The following is a 19,622-nucleotide window of genomic DNA, read 5'->3' as shown; positions in this document are numbered from 1 at the left end:
ACAGATAGAGGTGGGCCAGAAATTTATAGGCATTCAGATGTTGTCAGATTACAAGTAACAACCTCTCTCACCAATGGTTATTTTGGATAGGACATCTGGGAGTCACAATCTAACAACAGCTGGAGGTCCAAATATTCTCCAGCCTTGAGACAGAAGAATACTGTACTTCGAATGGGGTCTCTTTTAATCCAGGGTGTCTTGTCATCCAGTAATGCAGCCCAGGTTGCGTTGCATCTCCTCGGACTACACAGATAAATCTCATCAATAGATAATTTTGACAGAAAATTGAAAGCTTTCTGATGGTCAAGCAGAAAGTATGCATGCTAGAATAAATCATGAGCAACAAGAATTTCATATAAGATTTGTCATGAAATACACCCTTTGCCTTAGTATATTCTATTTTTTTTTTAAATTATTTCTTAAAATCACACAGTTGATTACATACTGCTGTAGCTTCAAAACTGCTATACAGTGCAAAGCTGTGAGCCCAAGTGCTGGGCTGGATAGTCTAAAAGTGTGAATGCCAGATACTGAGAGACTGCTTGGTATTGCAGACAATGGTCTTCGAATGTACACATAATAGCCCCTCAGGGTAAAATATCTTGCTGATAATTAAGATATATGTACTAAAGCTACTACCATCACAACAAATGCACTGTTAGTCACAAGTGTGCATTATGTACATTTTCATGGTGTGTGTGTGTCAAAAATATTTTTCAATAGGGAGAAAAAAGCAGATCAGATGTATTTCTAAAAATACATGATTTTTAATAGTCTAAGAGGCAAACAACTGAATGCTATACAATTAACAAAAAAATAGTTTAATGTCCACTGTCAACAAAAAGCATTTGTGGAAAGGTTCCACAGGTGTGTGAAGTGTGGCCCTATATAGCACTCAAAGGTGATCTTCAGGAGTAGCTATTTGTCTTTTCAATAGATTGTAGAGCCACATCCATTTTTTAAAAATCAGAAGTGGACTTCTGGACTTCTCAAGGATTTTATTTTATTGATTTACTTATGCAATCTGTGCCCCCCTCTCCGAGAATCCCAGGTATAGAAAACTGGGCCTGTCCTCCACTTTTTTAATACATATTATATATATATACTACAGAAATCTGATCTAGGTTGGCATGCTCTTGCCATAAAAAGCAGTTCATGTCTGCCTCCTACACTTCACTGTTGTTGTTTTTTAAACCTGAAGGGTGAGGATACAGCAAGAAGATGCAGGTCTCAGAGGAGAAGAGCGGCCCCTGGACCACAGAAGAAGGTGGCAGTATTCTAAAATATGGTCTGGGAAGGATCTAAGCAGGGGTGGAGCTTCATAGAAAGTGGATGTAATTTGCTGGCTTCCTTATCGGTTAAAAAAACACACACACCAAACATCTGGAAAGGGTGAGTTTCTGTTCCAAACCATATGTGGATTTTGTTTTAGAAAAGGCTTAGAAAGGTCTTTTGCTTCTGCCTTTGCTATCTTAGGCCAAAGAACCTCAACACTTGCTTTGAATAACAAATACCCATAAAAAAGAGATCAAGCAACAGTACCATTATTCTTATACTCTGTGAGAACAATTTAGCCAGTGATTGATAAATTCTGTTTCTATCCTTCAAAATATTTACCATACAGATCACAATACAACAATACAGGCAAATTTGTACTCAGGAAATTTAAGGACTACATCAGAAAGAAGTGAATCCTTATGAAAATTCTGTTTCCATATCCCTACATTTGAAAAACGTGGCTGTTCATTTCACTACTCATTAAGGGAATCTCTCTCTTTAAACATAATGTCACACCATGAAACTGCAACATGCAGTACTCTGGTGGTGCACTGCGACAATGCCCCAAGAACCTACAATTAGAAAATTAATAAGATTATGTTCTGTTAATATTCATGAATTTCTCATGGGGCCCTCTCATTACTGCTCCTACAATGGTTTCTAATCAACTGTTTCTTCACAAAATGTTCAGATATCCAGTACCCCAGTCCAGTTCCTTCTACAAGAATGGAAGACCTAGACCACCCTGTCTCTCAAACTAGCCATAGAAGCAGTCACAGTTCCCTTGTTAGGAAAGGTTCTGTATTCAGCATGATTCCATGCATATGTAAATGAAAACCTATTACTCTCCTTCTCAAGTCTTCATGCCATTTCCTTCTTCTAACTTATCCTGTTGGGCTGGCTCAGATGTATCAATTCTCTGTTTCTTTCCCTTTTTTTAACACACGCACAATGACATTGTCATATGAGACAAGTGAAGACTGAATTTGAGGGCTAAAAAACAGATGTTTCCCAATCTCTCTCTGCAAAGTCATATTTTATCTATGGCTCTTCCTTGAATTTATAGCCAATGAAGAGATGTTACTACATTAGCTCATGGAGGGGGTGGATGATAAAACAAGAGAGGAAGAGCCAGACAAGGCCCGGAGAAGCTATCCAGAGCGCTGCAATCGGAGAAGCGTGACGAATGGGCAGTGCGGGTGCTGCAGGCTCCAGCAGAAAGGCAGATTGGCTGGCTAAATGTGATTGGCCACAGCTGGAAGAAGCACTGCACACACGCACACATATGTGCGTGTGTGCATACACACACCATCTGGAGCTCCTTAAAAGAGCTTCCCCATGTGATCCAGTTTAGGGAATGCCCAGCAGAAGGAAGAAAAGGAGTAACTGCTCATCAACTCAGGCAGATCCATCCCCAATGCCCCCTAATTGCTTAATGGAGAATTGTTGGACTCAGCTTGAGCTTCCCCCTTCAAAGCTGCTTGCCTCCTTGCCAATGGGTTCACATTTCACTCCTAAAAGGACCCCACCCCTTTTGCCTCTTCTGAGTAATTCAATAACTGTAGTTCCTGGCATGATGACCCAGCAGTGCTAGAAGAAGGAAAGATGATCCAACTTCCAAGTCCATTACTCCCTAAGTGCTATTCAGCTATTCTTCTATCCAAGGTACTTTCTTACCTACAACCTGTAGTTCAGGCTTCCCAAACTGGTGCTCTCCAGTGGTGTGAACAGGTCCCATCATCTCCCAGACTTCATAATAGGAATAGTGGGAGTTGTAGTTCAAGGGGCACCAGATTTGGAAACACTGCTCTATTTCATTTGTAGAAAATGCATCACAAAGGTCCAGATTGGAATGAAAATACTCATAGTGGCATCCAGAATACATGTGTGTGTATGCTCAAGACAACATCCTTCTCTCAATATTTTTAATTAATTTATCTCAACCATATATATGGATCAGAGATCCATGTGCATCCCCTCCCCTTTTAAAAAAGGATCTCAGGTTCTTTCCACCCTGTTTATTTTTAAAATGAGAATATTGTTGATTTTTTAAAATATAAAATGTGATTAATGAATACTGGCCATATTCAACCAGTGCAGCTGTTTCCAACATGGAGTAAACTGCATTGTATCTGTCTGCCATGTTAAAGATGGGGACCCTGTCAGAAGAAAAGAGGTGGCAACTCTCATTCAGCATGGTTGAATACTGAAGCTCTGGGAGGCAAGCCCTTATTGGCGTAGAGACAGCTTCTGGATCTTAAACAGCTACTTATCTCAAAAGGATTCATAACATGAATGGTGATGCCGGGACAAGATCCTGCCACAAACTGAGAAACCAACTCTGTCCCCACATCTACCCAGAGCAGTATTACAGCGATCGATAACATCACCAAAAATCAGGAGTATATTTACTAGTTCTTCCTGTACTCTACATTGGACAAATAGAACTCTACTCAAAATGATAAATGGACACAAATCTGTACCAGCAATGCCCCTCTACATTCTACATTGGGCAAATAGAACAGTCTCTAGTCAAGAGGATAAACGGACACAAATTAGACATTAACAATGGCAATACCTAAAAACCAGTTGCAGATCATTTCAACAACTAAGTAGCCAATAAATCAGCTTCTTGTTTTGTACTGGTCTAAAAAGGAGGGCATGGGGAACTGTAGACAAAGTATAGGCAGACAGATGGTGAAGTGGTCTGGAATCAAGCAAGGTACTGGAGTTGGGCTGTTCCTCGCAGCAGGTAGTGCCTCCCACTGATCAGAGCAACCCCTGTGGCCAGTTGAATGATAATCCAGATGCAAACACACCCACTGTTCCTTCTTCCTTTGCTTTTTCTTCTAACCTACATAGGAATCTTATCCTGGCAATAAAGAATTGATCTGTCATCAGGAATGTATCCCTGAAGGCATGGATGAAAGAATGAGTGATGACCCCATCATCACCATGACCACAACATTCCTCTTTTATTCTCTTTCCTCTCAGAACTCTAACAGCTTACATATACCATTCTATACAGCATTTTCAAAGCACATCCGCCTTAACAAAAATTGTACGGGAACACATTCTGGGTTATACCTTCTATGTATTAAATCTTAACAATAAGTGGTCTCAGTCTGCAATTACAGTTCACTGAACTCAAGTTCTATATTTCCCAGTCAGCCAAGAAAGAGTTTTACCTTTTTCTATGCAAATAAATCTTTCTTTTTAACATGAGGCACTAAAACATGTCACAGACAGTAATATGACAGTGTTCACCATGTTTCTGTGTATCTATACAATCTATACAAAAAGCCTCAACATATAAAATAGCAGTTCTCAAATAGTGGTAGGAGGACACAGGAAGGACACAAAATTGACTAAGGTGGGACATAGATAAGAGGATACATGAAAATTCAGAGCAACAAATATTACTCACCATAGTACCAGTGCAATTTTTTAAAATATTATTTTTGTTTTATAGTTATCATAGCAGTAAATTTATGCTCAGTGTTATCATTACAATTTTCTATGCTAGCAAAATTATTATTAATTTGTATTTACTCCAAGCAATACTTCACAGCAATTTTCTGTACCCTGTAACTGAAAAAAAATGTAGTAAGAGAATGCTTGTAAACTTAAATGGAGGAAAAATGAGTTTATTTGTTTCTATTGTGGAGGGACCCAGGCTTTTTGCAAAGTGACAGATGCGACTTAAAATACAAAAGTCTGAGAACAGCAAGATATATGGTTAAGAGAAAAAACTACACACATAATATACAAATTCATTTCAAAGAATCAACAAATTAATTCAGTTTCAAGAGAGATGATAAGAGAAGTACGCCACCATCTCTTTTGCAGATAGTAAGAAAGAAAATCCCCTAGCCCAGTGGAGCAGGGGCCCCCAGGGAAGGGGACACAAGAATTACTCAACGAAAGGTGGAAACTTGGAGACCCTGATCCCCCTCCCTCCTGCTCCTGTTCCCAAACTTTTTAATCTCTAAAATGTACACATGGATTGAGTTAAACATTGAATTTACTTAAATAAACTGTTCTAATTTGAATGATGTTATTTCCTTATAAAATATTAAAATATGAATACACATGAATGTTTGAATAAAACACTCACACTAAATAAACAAAATATTTTTATTCATATAAAAATTTGGGGGGAGGAAGTGCAGCATCAACATGTAGAATCAAAGGTGAGTCCCAAAGGTAAAAAGCTTGAGTGCCACTGCCATAGCCTAGTGCTTCTTCAGCCATCTGATATCAAGCTCCAGCAGGGGTTCTGTCCTAATGTATAGGGGCTGGCACCATATTTGCGCCTGCTGACAACAACTGTTACATTCTTTCCTGGAAACTCACCGCCAGCAAACAGTGGTTCATGGATTGGCATGACGAGTAGCATGACCTTAACCATATAAAGAAAGTTTTCATTCATACCCAAAGGCCTCCATTCATAAAGGTGAAATTAAGGTTCCTACTTGGATACAATTTGAGTCACATCTTTAAGCACTGCTGTCATAAAGGAACTAAACATAGGGATCTAAGGTTTTTTCCCCCCTCAGCAACACAGTGAGTGACATAGAGCAAACTATGATGCACCTTAAGTGAGTTTTCCCCAATGCTGCTTTTTTCCATGACAGTGGAACAATGTTCTCTTTTATCTAATTTTATCCCCTTTATCCACCTTAAAATCTAAATCTGGAAACCCTATTGGAGGGCAAGGGAATAAAGACAAAAGCCAAGAAATGAAACTAGATAAAAGTATTAATAGGACAATTTACACACTACTAAAAAAAAAAAAAAAGCTTAAAGCCCATACATATACTAGTTCAGCGGACAGAGAGCCTGTAGATGTGGTAAGTATTTATTATCCCTGTATTTCACATAGGAAATTGAAGCTGAGAAAGGGCCTTCCCTAAGTAAGTAACTGATGTAAAACATAGTGACATTGAGCAAGTGCACATTGGCTTCTCCATCACTGAAATACTGCAATGGGAAAAACTGCAGCTGTGAACTTTGCTTCCTTTAGAGCTCTCAAAGGATATAACTTAATTAAAATATTACTTTCTTCTCTCTATTCCTATATCTTATCTCACAACACCCTGACTGTGGAACTCTTTGCCAAAGGAAGTTAGGCTGACGCCATTTCTTCTGAGCTTCCAGCAGGCAGCTAAGACAGTGCTGTTTTACAGGGCTTTTGGTCCTTGAAATTTCTCTTGTTACTTTAATAATCTGGTTTTAAATTATTTTTAGGAGTGTTTTTAGTTGGTTTTAAAAGTGTCTATGTACGTATTTAATGTTTTTACTTTTTAAAAATGTTTTTATCTGTTTTGCATGATCTCAGGGGGTCTGATGGGCTGAGAAATGATGTGTAAAAGCTTTAAATATAGTCAGTCCCCCATATCCATGGAATTCCTTATCCATAGATTCAACCATCTGTAGATTGAAAATATTCCAAAAATATATGAATTCCAAAAAGCAAGCTTTGAGTTTGTCATTTTATCTAAGGGACACCATTGTACTATGCCACTGTATTTAATGGGACCTGAGCATCCACAGATTTTGGTACCCATGGAAGATCCTGGAACCATACCCCAACAGATACCAAGGGTCCACTGTAAATTATACCTTACAAAATTTCACAACCAGGATGCACGTGGTCAAGCAACATTAGAATGTAGTCAAGATGGCAAAAATTATTAACAAAGGACACATAAGTCACAAGAGACTGGGGCAGCTTGCCTTTGCCTGAGCCTACTGGGAAGGGCAAGATTCTACCCCATCCTTTCCTCTCCTCCCTGAGTTAACTGAGTGCAAACTACTTTTGCACTTTGAACTCAGTTTGCACAAACTGAAATAAGGTAGGGACAAAAGGGGAAAGTGGGGGAAGAAGAGAAACTGGGATGTTTTAAAGGCACCTGAAAAGATGGGGATGACAGATGATTAATCTGGACTGTCTCTGCCAAATCAAGACAGTTGGGAGGTATGAAAAACTAGCCAAGTATGATCTTAAACTTATAGTCCATTCAGATGTAATATTTTGGGCAAGAGGATATAAAAGGACAGGTTACTATTCTAACTTGTTTCCCAAAGAACAGGTGGGGGGAGACTGGGGGGGTCCCCCACAAACTGTCATCTTCGCTTCAAATGCTGGGGAAATTAGCTTTGCAAGAGGCTTGGGTAACCTTTAGACCATGGGCCCCAGCGTATAACACTACTAACTGGGAGGACTGCAGGTTTGGGTGAATTAAAGTTTTATTTAGAAAAATGCAGAGTGCAATCACACACAAGATACAGTTCAATCAGACACAACATACAGAGCTAACTGAAATGGAAATACGGAAAGGGAGTTTTTAGTGGTATGCAGTGACTCCGATTTCAAGAAGAAATGCAGATTACTTGGGGAAGGAAGGAGCACTTTAGATTTGATGGTTTTGTTTACCTGGATGTACACATGCCTTGGGGGATACAATTTTTTTCCCTACGAACCTGACCTAGTGTTCTTGTCATCGATCTCTCAAAAACATGCTATCTCCAGGTAAGAGATATAAAAATATGAGGATCCCAAAATAGAGTGTGGAGTATGCAGAGGTGCTTAACAAACTTAAGTCCCATATCTTGCTTCTTATAGAATTCATTACTAAAAAGCAAGATGACTGGAGTTATAAAAAAAAACCTCTAAAAATAAAATGATTTCATAATCTACATCGAATTATTCTTCCCAACTATAAAACAACTGATTCAATGGAACTTATAAAAATGTTGACAGATATAATTCTGATTGAATGATTCAATATGTCTCCACTGTTAATTTTGACTAATAATAAGATTTAGGCCTAAATATGTAATCCACAAAAACAAGAAAACCCTTAGGTTTTCAAAAGGGGAAAAATTGTTTCCCATGGCTAACATTGGAGAGACAGAAATGCACATTTATCCAAGGCAAGCAGCTCTTATTTGTTTCTAATTCCCATGAACAAGGAGGGTTTCGCCATTATCCAGTGTCATAAACATATGATGAAACTCCCTTATAAGGTGTCAGATATTGTTCCAACAAGCCTAAAACCATCTACTCTATCACCCAGTCCTACCAACACAGCACCATTCAAAAGTACGTAGAGTTTATGCAAGAGTTATAGCATTCCATTTTGTAGAAGCTGTTTGGAATTCAAAGTGTGGAGGCCCCAATGATAAGTGTAACTGAAATACTCTTCTGTGACATTTCATATATGCCAATGACAAGACAAGTGAGGTGAAGAAAAGAAACGAGATCAAAGATCAAGCATGAGAATTCAATAACAAGTAAATCATAAGACCAGGCAGCATGTGGATCATCACCAGGAATGGTGCCAAGGGTATTTTTCAGCTTCTACTGCTTGCCTCTGTAAGACACTTCCATTAATGAACAGATGAAGACATAATCATTAACTGTTTTGCATATTGTATAAATGAGAGGGATTCCGATGAAAGGAGAGCATAGCCATTTTAAACTGAACAAAAGGATTTTGTTTGTTTAGATGCAGTGTTCTACACAAAGAACTGCTGGGGTTGTCTGCACATACAACTAGAGATATGTACTAGTGTGTAGACTCACAGATTAATCAGAACAGAAAGAATTCTGTATTAATTAATTACAACTAAAGCAGAATACTTTACTTTGTTGAGATAATTCAGACATTTCCTGTGGTCACCACATACTGAATAATAAAGTAACATACTGTACATTCATGTATGATCCATACTGATAGTGAGAAGATGCTCGTTATCAATTTAGAAACAGCAAAACACTTCAGTAGAAAAAAAGCAAAACACCAGAGCTTGAGATACACACTGCAGAGCTCACTATTCTATGCAACCTTGTTCACTGACTGTGGCACTAGAGCAGAAGTGGGGAATACACAGCCCCCCAGAAGTTCTTTTTCTAGTGATTTTCACTTTCTATATTCCCTAATTATTTTGCTGAAGTTAAAAATCTGCTTTAATCAATTTGGTCATAAGATTTAATTAGAATTCATTAGGGTGGGTGCCTTTCCCCCTGTCACATTAAGGAAAACAGGAAGGATTGCTTTTTCAGGAGAGAAAATATTAGAAGTGGAGAAAATGCATCACACAGAAATATTGCTAAGCAGGTTTATCTATGTGATTTCTTTGGGGAAGGAAGACAGAGAAACAGAGAACTTCTTGGAGCCAAAATCAGAGAAAAATAACTGGGTTTCTGGAGATAATAACAGTGATGTTTTGGGGAAAGAAAAAAAAAGAATGGAAAAGAAGAAAAAACTAGGTCTGGGAATAAATTGGGAATGACGTATTTGCTTAGCAGGAAACAAAGCCTTCAATCAGTGTGAGCATTTCAAAATTTCAAAACTGTCAGAACTTGATTATATTCTGGACTAATTATTATTGTATAATATACAATTATTATATAATATTTGGAGTAAGCACTATGAACCTCTTTGCAATTCTTTAGTATGTTACTCATATACTGTTAAGTCCTTGGATAATTAAGTAAAAAATGTTTCTCAAACCTACTCTCCATTTCTTCCTCTTGACTTCTCCCCTCTCTTCCCATTTTGGTTTTACCATTTTCCTCCTCTGCTTCCTCATTCATCACCTTTTAATTATACAGTTAAAGTAAGATGGGTGCAGAGAAGAGTGGTCTTGTTAGAATCATTAAAACTGCAGGTGTCACACACTGTATTTAGGCTCGCTCATTAGCACATGAAAAGCATGTGCTCTACCACTGATCTTTGCAGATCACACTTCTGATTAGGAGTGGGAGGCAGAAACGATGCAATCATTCAGTTACACAGAAATATGTTCTACATAAGCTCAGAGACTCAAAAATTTCAGATTAAGAAATCTGCACTTTTGATTCATTGACCAATCTTTGCAGCTATCCACTTACTGTTGATTTGCAGTGGATCAGTGCCCTATAACTGACATAATTTACTTCTTACTAGCTATTAACAAACAAGACATTTGAAGAGTAAATCAAGTGTACATGCTGATAGGGATGGGGAAAAAAGAGGTGCTGCTGTGTGACAAACTGAATCAAAGAAGTTATACTATAATTAGATCTCATGCTCTGGAACAGATTTTCTCTACCTGACAGTTCCCAGATATGCCAGACTCCCACCACTCCCAGGCAACAATTATATTATGGGCTTTGTAGTCCATGTGGACAAAGACAAAAGAAAAACTCTTTTCAAGGTCCCAGTAACAAAATGTCTTTATCTAAGTAATGACCTTCATGCCCTTCTCTGTAAATTCTACAGCCTAGGAGTACATTAACATTTCATTCAGCATTCATTAACTAATTAAATACTTTAAATTTATGGTGTTTATACTAGCAAATCAAGTTTCTAATTTCTAATGTTTAACATTATTGAATTATTTATTGTTTGTCTAGCCGATGTATAGCCCACCTTTCTCTTTATGCAGACTCCTAGGCAGCCTACAGAATCTATAAAACAAGATACAATTGTAACATTATTTATACCAAAGTTTTAAAATAATTAAATAACTGTGAAATTAAAAACAAGATAAAAACAATATAAAAACATTGATCATGATGGGGGGGGGGAATTAAAAAAATAAAGCCACCCTACCTCAATGCTTTCTTCACTTGATTTTCAGTCAAAGGACTACCTGAATAAAAGGTCTTAGCTTGCTGGCAAAATAAAAGGAAAGAGGGAGACAACCAAACCTCCCATGGTAAGTAATTTCACAATCTGGAAGCATCCACTGAGAAGACTCTTTCCCAGGTCCTCATCAAATGTGTCTGTGATGATGGTGGAACTGAGAGAAAGGTTTCACCTGAAGATTTTAAAATGTTGACAGGCTCATATGTGGAGATATGGTTTTTCAGATACTGTGGAACCATTTAAAGGCCATAAGCAGCACCTAGAATTCTGATTGAAAACAGACTGTTAGCCAGTGAAGCTTTTTCAACAGGGGGGTTCTATGTTCCTTGTAACCAGCCCTAGTAACCAGCCTAGCCACAGCATTTTGGACCTGTTGAAGTTTCTGAACAGAATATGTTACAACAATCCAAGTGGGATGTAATCACGGCCAGATCTGATCTCTCATGAAATCGGGTGAACCTAACAATCCAAGCCTAGGTAATACCTTTAATAGGGTCACTGTGATATTACAATGTTGGCAAGCTTCTTTTTCATCAGGCTGATCATGCAAAATTTATAGGATGCGAAATGAAATAATAAAATATGGTATGAAATAGTGGCCCTGGGGTCTACAGGCACACTGACTTCCAAGATGGAGATTGCAGACTTGGGGAAGAAGAAAGGTGTTAAGATACCAATTTATGTATTTAAAAGCTGCTTTCCTCTCTGTAGACAAAAAGGTTGTCTGTAAATCACAGATCTGTTCATTGCCTTGGTCAAAACACATTGTTCCTGAACTGGTTTAAAGTAGAAGCAAGAAATATCAGTGTTCTCTATGAATAACATCCCTAGTGTTGCCAACTCATCTGTCCATCCTTGGCCACAGGTAAACTGAGTAAGAGCAGTCTCTGCAGCTGGACTAAACTGTGTGTTCTAGGGACAGTTCTCCCTAGAAATGTGCTTTCTGCCTTCAGAAGACAAAGCAAGCTGCATAACTTCAAAATTCTTGGATTGGAGTGGGTAAGGATTAGGCAAGGACTTTGGAGAGCACACACTGAGCCTGACAGGTCAGTCATGATTCCCTTGCTGAATCCCCCAGTAATGTACTCACCGCAGCAGGCGCTCCCAGTTTCAGGATATGATGGCGATAGCTGCAGCAGCACATCTGGCTGTCATTAATGAGCCTACAGTCAGGTCATGTCCTTTCTGGCAGTAAATTCCACCTTAGGACAGCCCCAACAGAAGCACTGCAGGGTCCACTAGGCTCTTGTCTTCAAGACAAGCAGACAAATGTTCATTTCACCCAGCTCAAGGAAGTGATTAGTTAAATCAGCATGAGGCTTCCAATCCAAGCATTAGGCCGGACGTCTGCACGCAGGGGTCCAAAAGCCACGTGTGTGTGGGGGGGGGGGGGGGTTCCACAACCACAACCTAATGAGTAATTTGTTCCCTAAAATAAGTCAAATACTAGGACCCTTGTCTAATTAAAGAACTTAGAGCTAGCTGATCATACTGTATAAACGTTTTGCCCATTCATCAATTAATTAAGTGAATAAATATGCCTATGACATCTAAGGCATAAGTGTTCTGAGACAGTTCATGACTATAGTGGTCACAAAAGATGGTAATGGAATTTACCGTGTAATAAGCAAAAGCTACCACTCATTTTTGGTTGGATAAATTATTTCAAATATTTAATGACACATACCAGAAACACAGCATACTAGAAAAATACTTAAAAACAAACACATCCTAAACTTGCTACTTCAACAATTAAAATTCTTGATCAAAAATGGATAAACAGATGCTTTACTTTATTTAATCTCCTTCTTAAACTCATGCACAATTTTTGAAGTGATGGTGACACATCCTGCGGAAGGCCAAACCAAGGACAGCAGTAATTTCTCCAAACCCACCCACAGAGAAGGCAACATTCTTCCAAAGTGCACTGAGACAGTTACTGACTTCAGAAGTGTCTGCTGATCCTGCCAAAAAGACATGCTTTTTTCCTCCCTCAAATAATACAGGTTGCCAAAATTTCATAATGTTCACAGACACCACTATTAACGTCCATATATATTCAAGAATGATATAACCTAAGAAGGAATAAGAGATTTCACAGACTTGTGTGCATGTGTCTAAGGCTAGCTGGTATATTTGAGGCTGAAAAGAATCTGTTTCCCAGGCTAGTCACTGAGTGCTGAAGGATTTGTTTTTTGCTAGTCTATAGCATGTGACCTGGCAGTCTTAACAGAGTGAATCTTTTCTTTAGGAACCATTCTACATTCCTCTTGATTTCTGGTTATAGCATTCTGAGCTTTGGATTCTATAGATTTCTTATGCAGAGGGAAGTCCTGCCTTGCAAATGCTGATAGCCTTTTGATTGTTCTAACTCAAATATTTGTTATGTTGTTGTTGTTTTAATGTTTTCTTGATTATGAAGATTTCATTTTGGATTTTTTTTTCAACCATAGAATCAGAGAAATACAGAATCATAGAACTAGAAGAGACCACACAAGGACCATCCAGTCCAAACCCCTGCCATGCAGGAATACACAGTCAAAGCATTCCGACAGATGACAGATGACCATCCAGTCTCTGTTTTAAAACCTTCAAAGGAGACTCCATCACACTCCAAGACAGCATATTCCACTGCAGAATAGCTCTTACAATTAGTTCTTCCTAATATTTAGGTGGAATCTCTTTTCCTGTAGTTTGAATCCATTGCTCCATTGAATCCATTGTTAAAGGCGTTTACCCAATTTTGCTATTGCACTAGTGGCAAGCTTGTTGCACTGGTGGCTGGGTATTTCAAGTTAGCCCAAGGATATTTCAAGTTAGCCCAATATCCATGGATGCTCAATAAATAGTAAAATGGTGTCCCTTATATAAAATGACAAATCAAGGATTGTTTTTTGGAATTTATATATATATTTAGTATTTTCAAGCTGTGGATGCTTGAATCCATGGATAAAGAATCCGTGGATACTGAGGGGCAGCTGTACTTAACCTAGCCCTAGGGCATATCACAGACTGACAATATATTATCCTTGAGTCAGATTCAGTCTTATGGAGGCAAGAGGGAACCTCAGTGTTTGACACTTATTTCTCCCAATCCTTACCAAAGAAATAGACATGGAGCACTGGGATACCCTACAGAACTATATGAGAGGCAATACAGGGGACTGTCGGGAAAGTGGAAATTGGCAAAAACTGTTTCCCAACCTTTCTTTAAGTGGGAAGTCTCTGCTGGGATCTCAATCTGCTCAATGAATAGAAAGAGCCATGCTGTTCATGGAATGGCCCATCTGGATCCAATCCATTCTGCATTGTTTTTACACTGATGATAAGCCACCTTGAATATTTATTAAAAAGTCTGAAAATAAATAAAATAAAGATTAATATAAAATAAAATAAACACAAAGGGCATGGCCTCTGCTGATCAAAGAGAGCCACAGCATCTCCTACATCCCAGTTTGGGTCACATTTCCACTATAAGAACAGTTTTCTCGAAACATTCATTCCAGAAAAGATATTGCTCACGTTGCCAGATAGTGACAGAGGATATTGAACAAGAAATGAGGGCAAATGCACATGGCACAAAGCAGATTTAAGCATATGTTAAAGGCACTGCACCAATCAGTATCAGTTCTCAGCTTACTCCCAATGGTTATTTAATACTTCAAGCCTTGATCACCTTTTAGGACATGAAATTGAAATCCCTGTTTGGAGCCGTTACAAACTCGAACAATTACAACAATCTAACTGTGCAATAGAACAGTCTTTCTGTGTATCTCAGTGCTTTGAATCTGTCAGATGCCTAACCCTGCTTTGTACCAAGAAATGGCCTTCATTTCTTGCTCAAGAATCTCTGTCACTATTTGGCAATGTGAGCAATATCTTATCTGACATATGGGGTATAACTGATCTTGCTTATGTGCTATGGCCAATCTTTGAATGAATGTCATTTCATAGTTTATATAACTAGCTCTCCTCCTTTCCATTTAGCCATATGGCACAGAAAAGAGGAAATAAGCTGACAATATTAAATCAACGTTGTGACTTTCTGTAGAGTAGGGTGAGAAAAGCAACCCTTGAAGGAGGCAAGCTTCATAGCTCAGAGGAAACTGTATAGAATGGGGCAATATAAGGCTTGTTAAAGAAAGAGACCAGAAAAACCTCCCACAAGTTTAATACTAGCAACTTGTTGCTTCCCATATGCATTGGATTATAACTCTCATCATCCCTAGTTACTGCAACCAATGGCGATACTGCCTGTATGGAGTTGTAGTCCAATACCTCTGAAGGTCACTGTGTTGAGGAAGGCAGTCCTAAGCTGATGGGCTATCTGTTCCCACTTTGTAAAAAAATCTGTATGATGTATCTTTCTCCTGTAAGCTTTTCTGCTCCAGTCCTGACAAGCAGGTGTAACTGTCCCTATGCATCAGTCCTCCGCTCACTCCCTTTACACAACGCCAAAGACAGAATTCTACATAGGAAAGAGAAATATTTACATGTCTCTGTCAAGTTACAAGTAAATATTATGTTCTGCCCCCTGAGAGCACAAGGCCCAGCTCCATTTATGAAATCAGAGATTAAACTTCCTTAACAATTATCAGACTGCTTCAATCTCATCCAAGAAGGCTAGACATTACGTTGCCATTCATTTTGCCTTACAGAGAAACCTGGGGCTGAAATCTTCCATCCTCCCCCATAAATACACTTTATAAGGCCAAGAGCCTGCAATAACCAGGTGCCCTTCAAGAAGCAGGTCCCACACAAAAATGCCAGCAATGCTCTAGGCCTCTTTGAAACTGCCTTCAAGCACAGTGCAGGAAGGCAAGAAACCTCCCTTTAGGGGGAGATTTGTTTACTGGAGAGTAAGCAAGTTGTCAGGGTAGATTCCAAGAGCTCAAGTGGGAATAAACAGCCAAGGGGATTGTGTTACTGAGAATGAGAAATGGCTGAGAGGGATCCTGCACAAACATAAGCCTGATGGACTCAGCTTGGGGCATCCATCACAGCTAGATCTTTTCTCAGGAGACTGGGGCAGCCCCAAAGTGAGGCTGCTATGTTTGCCAGGCCAATACAGACCCTAACGTCACAACAGCTCAGCATCCATCTGGCATCCCCGAGAAGCTAGGGGGAAATTTTAACTTGAACCTCTCTTCTCAGGTTGTGCAAGTCACCTGGACACCACTTTGTGGGTTTTTTCCGCTGCTGCCCACAGGCCAGAGGTGAGAGAACTGGAATCTTTCCTTCTGTCCTCTCACTTGCCAGGCAGGGGCTAAGTGGTTTACGAGCATCTTGCAGCTCCCCCTCACAGTCTGTCAATCACTCCAAGACCCATTTCATGGATAATTCAAACAACACTCTTAATAGAAACAGCCACACTGCTCTGTCTGGGCCATTATCTCTTTTATATTTGCTCTTTAATATTTACTGGGTTCACACAAAGTGCATGTGCCGCCTTGGCTTCAAGGACACCAAATTATTCCTGCATCCCCTCTGCTGATGCAAGTGAGGGCAGGGAGAGGGGAATAAGCTTTTTAAGAAAGAAAGAAAGAAAGAAAGAAAGCCAGCCCTCATGTACCAAAGTGCTACAAAATGCTTGGTGTTGCTTGCATGGGCAAAGGCCCAAATCAAAAATCTATAGGCAGCTTCTGCTAGGCTAACCAACATTCCCTGCCCTGTCCAACCAAGCAGAGATACCAGAAAACCAACAGCAGCACTTTCTGGACAGAAAGGCACCCTAGGTTTGTGGCTCATAAGCCATGGCTACTAATCATGTTGGCTTTATAATACCTCTATCTTAGAAGATAATATGAATCTCAGTACCAGGTACTGGGAAACATAAATAGAAGAGTGGTATTGTACTCATGTCCTGCCTATGGGTTTTTCATAAGCATTTGGGTTGGTTATTGTGTAAATAGAACGCTGGACCACACGGACCTTTGGCCATATGTTCTAAAAACTACTATTAGAGGCCCTCCAGATCAGAGATGGCCAACTGTTGGTCTGAAGGCTATAGCAGAGTTGAAATAATCACTGGCAATCGCATCATAGATAAATAAAGTTACAGTCTGCCTTGAATTTTATTAATTCAGGAAAAAACAATATTTATAAAATTAATTATAGTGCCACCTAGTTGTTTGGTTTTGGGTATAGGAAGGGAAGCTTCTGTGACAAAAAAATTTTTTATTTAGTAGTTAACATCTATATTCTGTCTTTCCTCCAATGAGAACATGGCACTCCTGTTGGAAAATCTTTGCATTCTCTCCCCCCCTTCTCAGATAGATAGGATTTTCCTGCATGCATCTCTACTGTCTTCTATCTCTACTTGCATGCCATTTGGTCCTGCTAAATTACAGGGGCAATAAATACCTTTGTAAGTTGGTAAACAGATCATGTGATCTAAGCAACTTCCTTAAGAAGTTCTCTCACACAATAGATCTCTCCTGCTTTCCCTTCGGTCTCTCCATCACCATGCTCTCTCAACTTTCCTCCTAAAGATGGTGAGATACAAACTTCTTCTTTTACCTGAACTATTCACTAGATAGGTTAGGATGTAGCTTCCATGTATATGTAGATTTAAGCCATTAGTAAAGTTTTGTTTTTTAAACTACAAGCTATTTGTGTCAGCCTCAGTTCTTATAGAAGCATCTTAAGGCAAAAGACCATTCCTGCTGCTCTGCTGATTTACAAGCTAGACCCTAACAGGCTTGGCTTTGATAGTTTTGATATTTTTGTTTCCTTACTGAGGGCTGAAGCCTTAGGAAACCTGAATTCCCCTACAACTCCTCCTTCACACTTTATCCTCACAACAACTTTGTGAGGTAGGTCAAGCTAAGAAAGAGTGACTGAACCAAGTTTTATGGCATAATGGCAACTTGAACTACATCTCCTAGGTGTCAAGAACACTCTAGCCAGTACCCTACACTGGGAAAATAGTGTGGCACTATTTTACATCTTACATCTAGGATGCATGAAATCAGAAATAACTCTTTTAAAGGAAGTCATCAGTTAACGGATACCTTAAGTGGCAACCCAAGATAGTTTATTCTGTTTCATAGCTGTATTAAGAAGCCTGATCAGAGTTGTCAATGAAGTCCTGTAGATGCTGTTAAATTCAGGAGATAGTCAAGCAACCAGGCCTAGACGATCCAGATTAGAAAAAACAGATGGAGGAACACTAATAGTACTTTCCAAATTTTTATTTTTTGTAGGACCAGATTTTGGTTTATATGGGACATGGTTGGTTTATTACTTTCTATTGCTCTCATATGGTAGGAATATCAAAGCTCCAAATCAAGTGAGAAAACAAATTCTGTATATCATTTTGAATTCTGTAGCATTCATGTTGACATTTTTGCTATTTATTTGGGGCAAGAGTATATAGTATGTGGGCTTTCAGATGTTACTGGACTTCAACTCTCAGTGCTACCAGCATAGTCAATGGTGACAGATGACAGGAACTGCAATTCAGCAATATCTGGTGAGGTGCATATTGTCATTTCTTGATTTAGCATCTTCCCATGGCTCTGTAGATATCCATGACCTTTCGTCAGGAGCCTGTTATCTCTTTCCCTCCCCATAGGGGGGAAATTCTGTCAGTGGCTTAATGGAGTAACAATTTGGGCTCGAAATGGACGGTCAACCTTACCTGTTAGTGTGAGATTGCTATATGTGTTGGAAAACTGTTCCTTGTGGAGAACTAAGTGCATCTGAGCTGCCTTTTCCCTCTGAAGCTCCAACATGATGTCTGGATGCTGTGCAATCTTGCAGCCCTTCTGCTTATCCAATGCAATATCACTGCGAATAATATCTGTGATAAGAAAGAACGAGAGAAGAAAATATGTCACTGTATCATCTTCCAGTCTCACAAAAGAAGTCAAACCTTAAGCTAGAAGCAGTCAACACTGACAGTGTATACAATTCATTCCCATCTGCACTTTGTTTTGGGAGACATCTCTCTATACTGTCTTCCTTATTACCGCATGTCTCCAGCTCAAGATCCCTGACAGCCAACGTATTTCATTCACTATTTCTGCTTACTTCCTCATGAAAAGGTTTGCCTAAATGAGATCAACTCAAGGTCTTGTTGCATTAAATAAAACATCATATGCCGTGGCCTGTTAAATTCTTGACAATCCCTATTTTGGCACAAGTACAGAATCATAGAGTTGGAAGGGATGGTACATGCCTTCTAGTCTAATCCACTGCCATGAAGAAATACACAATTAATCACTTCCAAAAGATAACCACCCAGTACCTAATACCATCAGCCACACCTTCAGAAGGTGGCATAAAAAGCTGACATTATTAACACAGCCATCATAGGTCATTTCATTGTCTCTCAAGACATATCAGTAAAACATGCTTAGAAATGAAGCACCAATGTCTGTTATTAAATTAGAATTTATTTGCAATCTTGCCTCTTCTTTAAATCAGTTAAGATTGTGATAGCTTTCCCACTACAGAAAGGAATTGTGCCAATTAAGGGGTTAAATTAGTTCAGTAATAAAACACATGCTGCCACTCAGGGCACTGTTGTAAATGTGTTCTGTGTATACAGTACATTTGACTGCACAAAAATGTGGAAAGCTGACTGCTCTCCTTTATTTCATGGCTTTTAGTTCCTCTGTTAATAGATTTCCCTCCCTTTTTAGTCATGATTATGTGTCTGAGTCTGTATATGTTAGGTTAGCGTAGCATTTTGGGCAT

General features: G+C 39.1%; 1 protein-coding gene across 1 annotated transcript in view; it reads right to left on the bottom strand.

The window, feature by feature from the left end:
* Positions 1-19,622, bottom strand: part of LOC149318404 (inactive heparanase-2-like) — a 167,040-nt gene that overhangs the window by 128,110 nt on the left and 19,308 nt on the right. Inside the window, exon 3 of the mRNA XM_089509612.1 lies at positions 18,562-18,723. Coding sequence (XP_089365738.1) covers positions 18,562-18,723 — 162 coding nt within the window. The remainder of the gene's footprint in view (positions 1-18,561; positions 18,724-19,622) is intronic.

This window comes from Sceloporus occidentalis, unplaced genomic scaffold (genome assembly GCF_023333645.1).
Source record: "Sceloporus occidentalis isolate IW3139 unplaced genomic scaffold, rSceOcc1.0.p SCAF_2, whole genome shotgun sequence".
NCBI lineage: Eukaryota > Metazoa > Chordata > Lepidosauria > Squamata > Phrynosomatidae > Sceloporus > Sceloporus occidentalis.
This window is presented reverse-complemented; position numbering and strand designations above follow the sequence as displayed.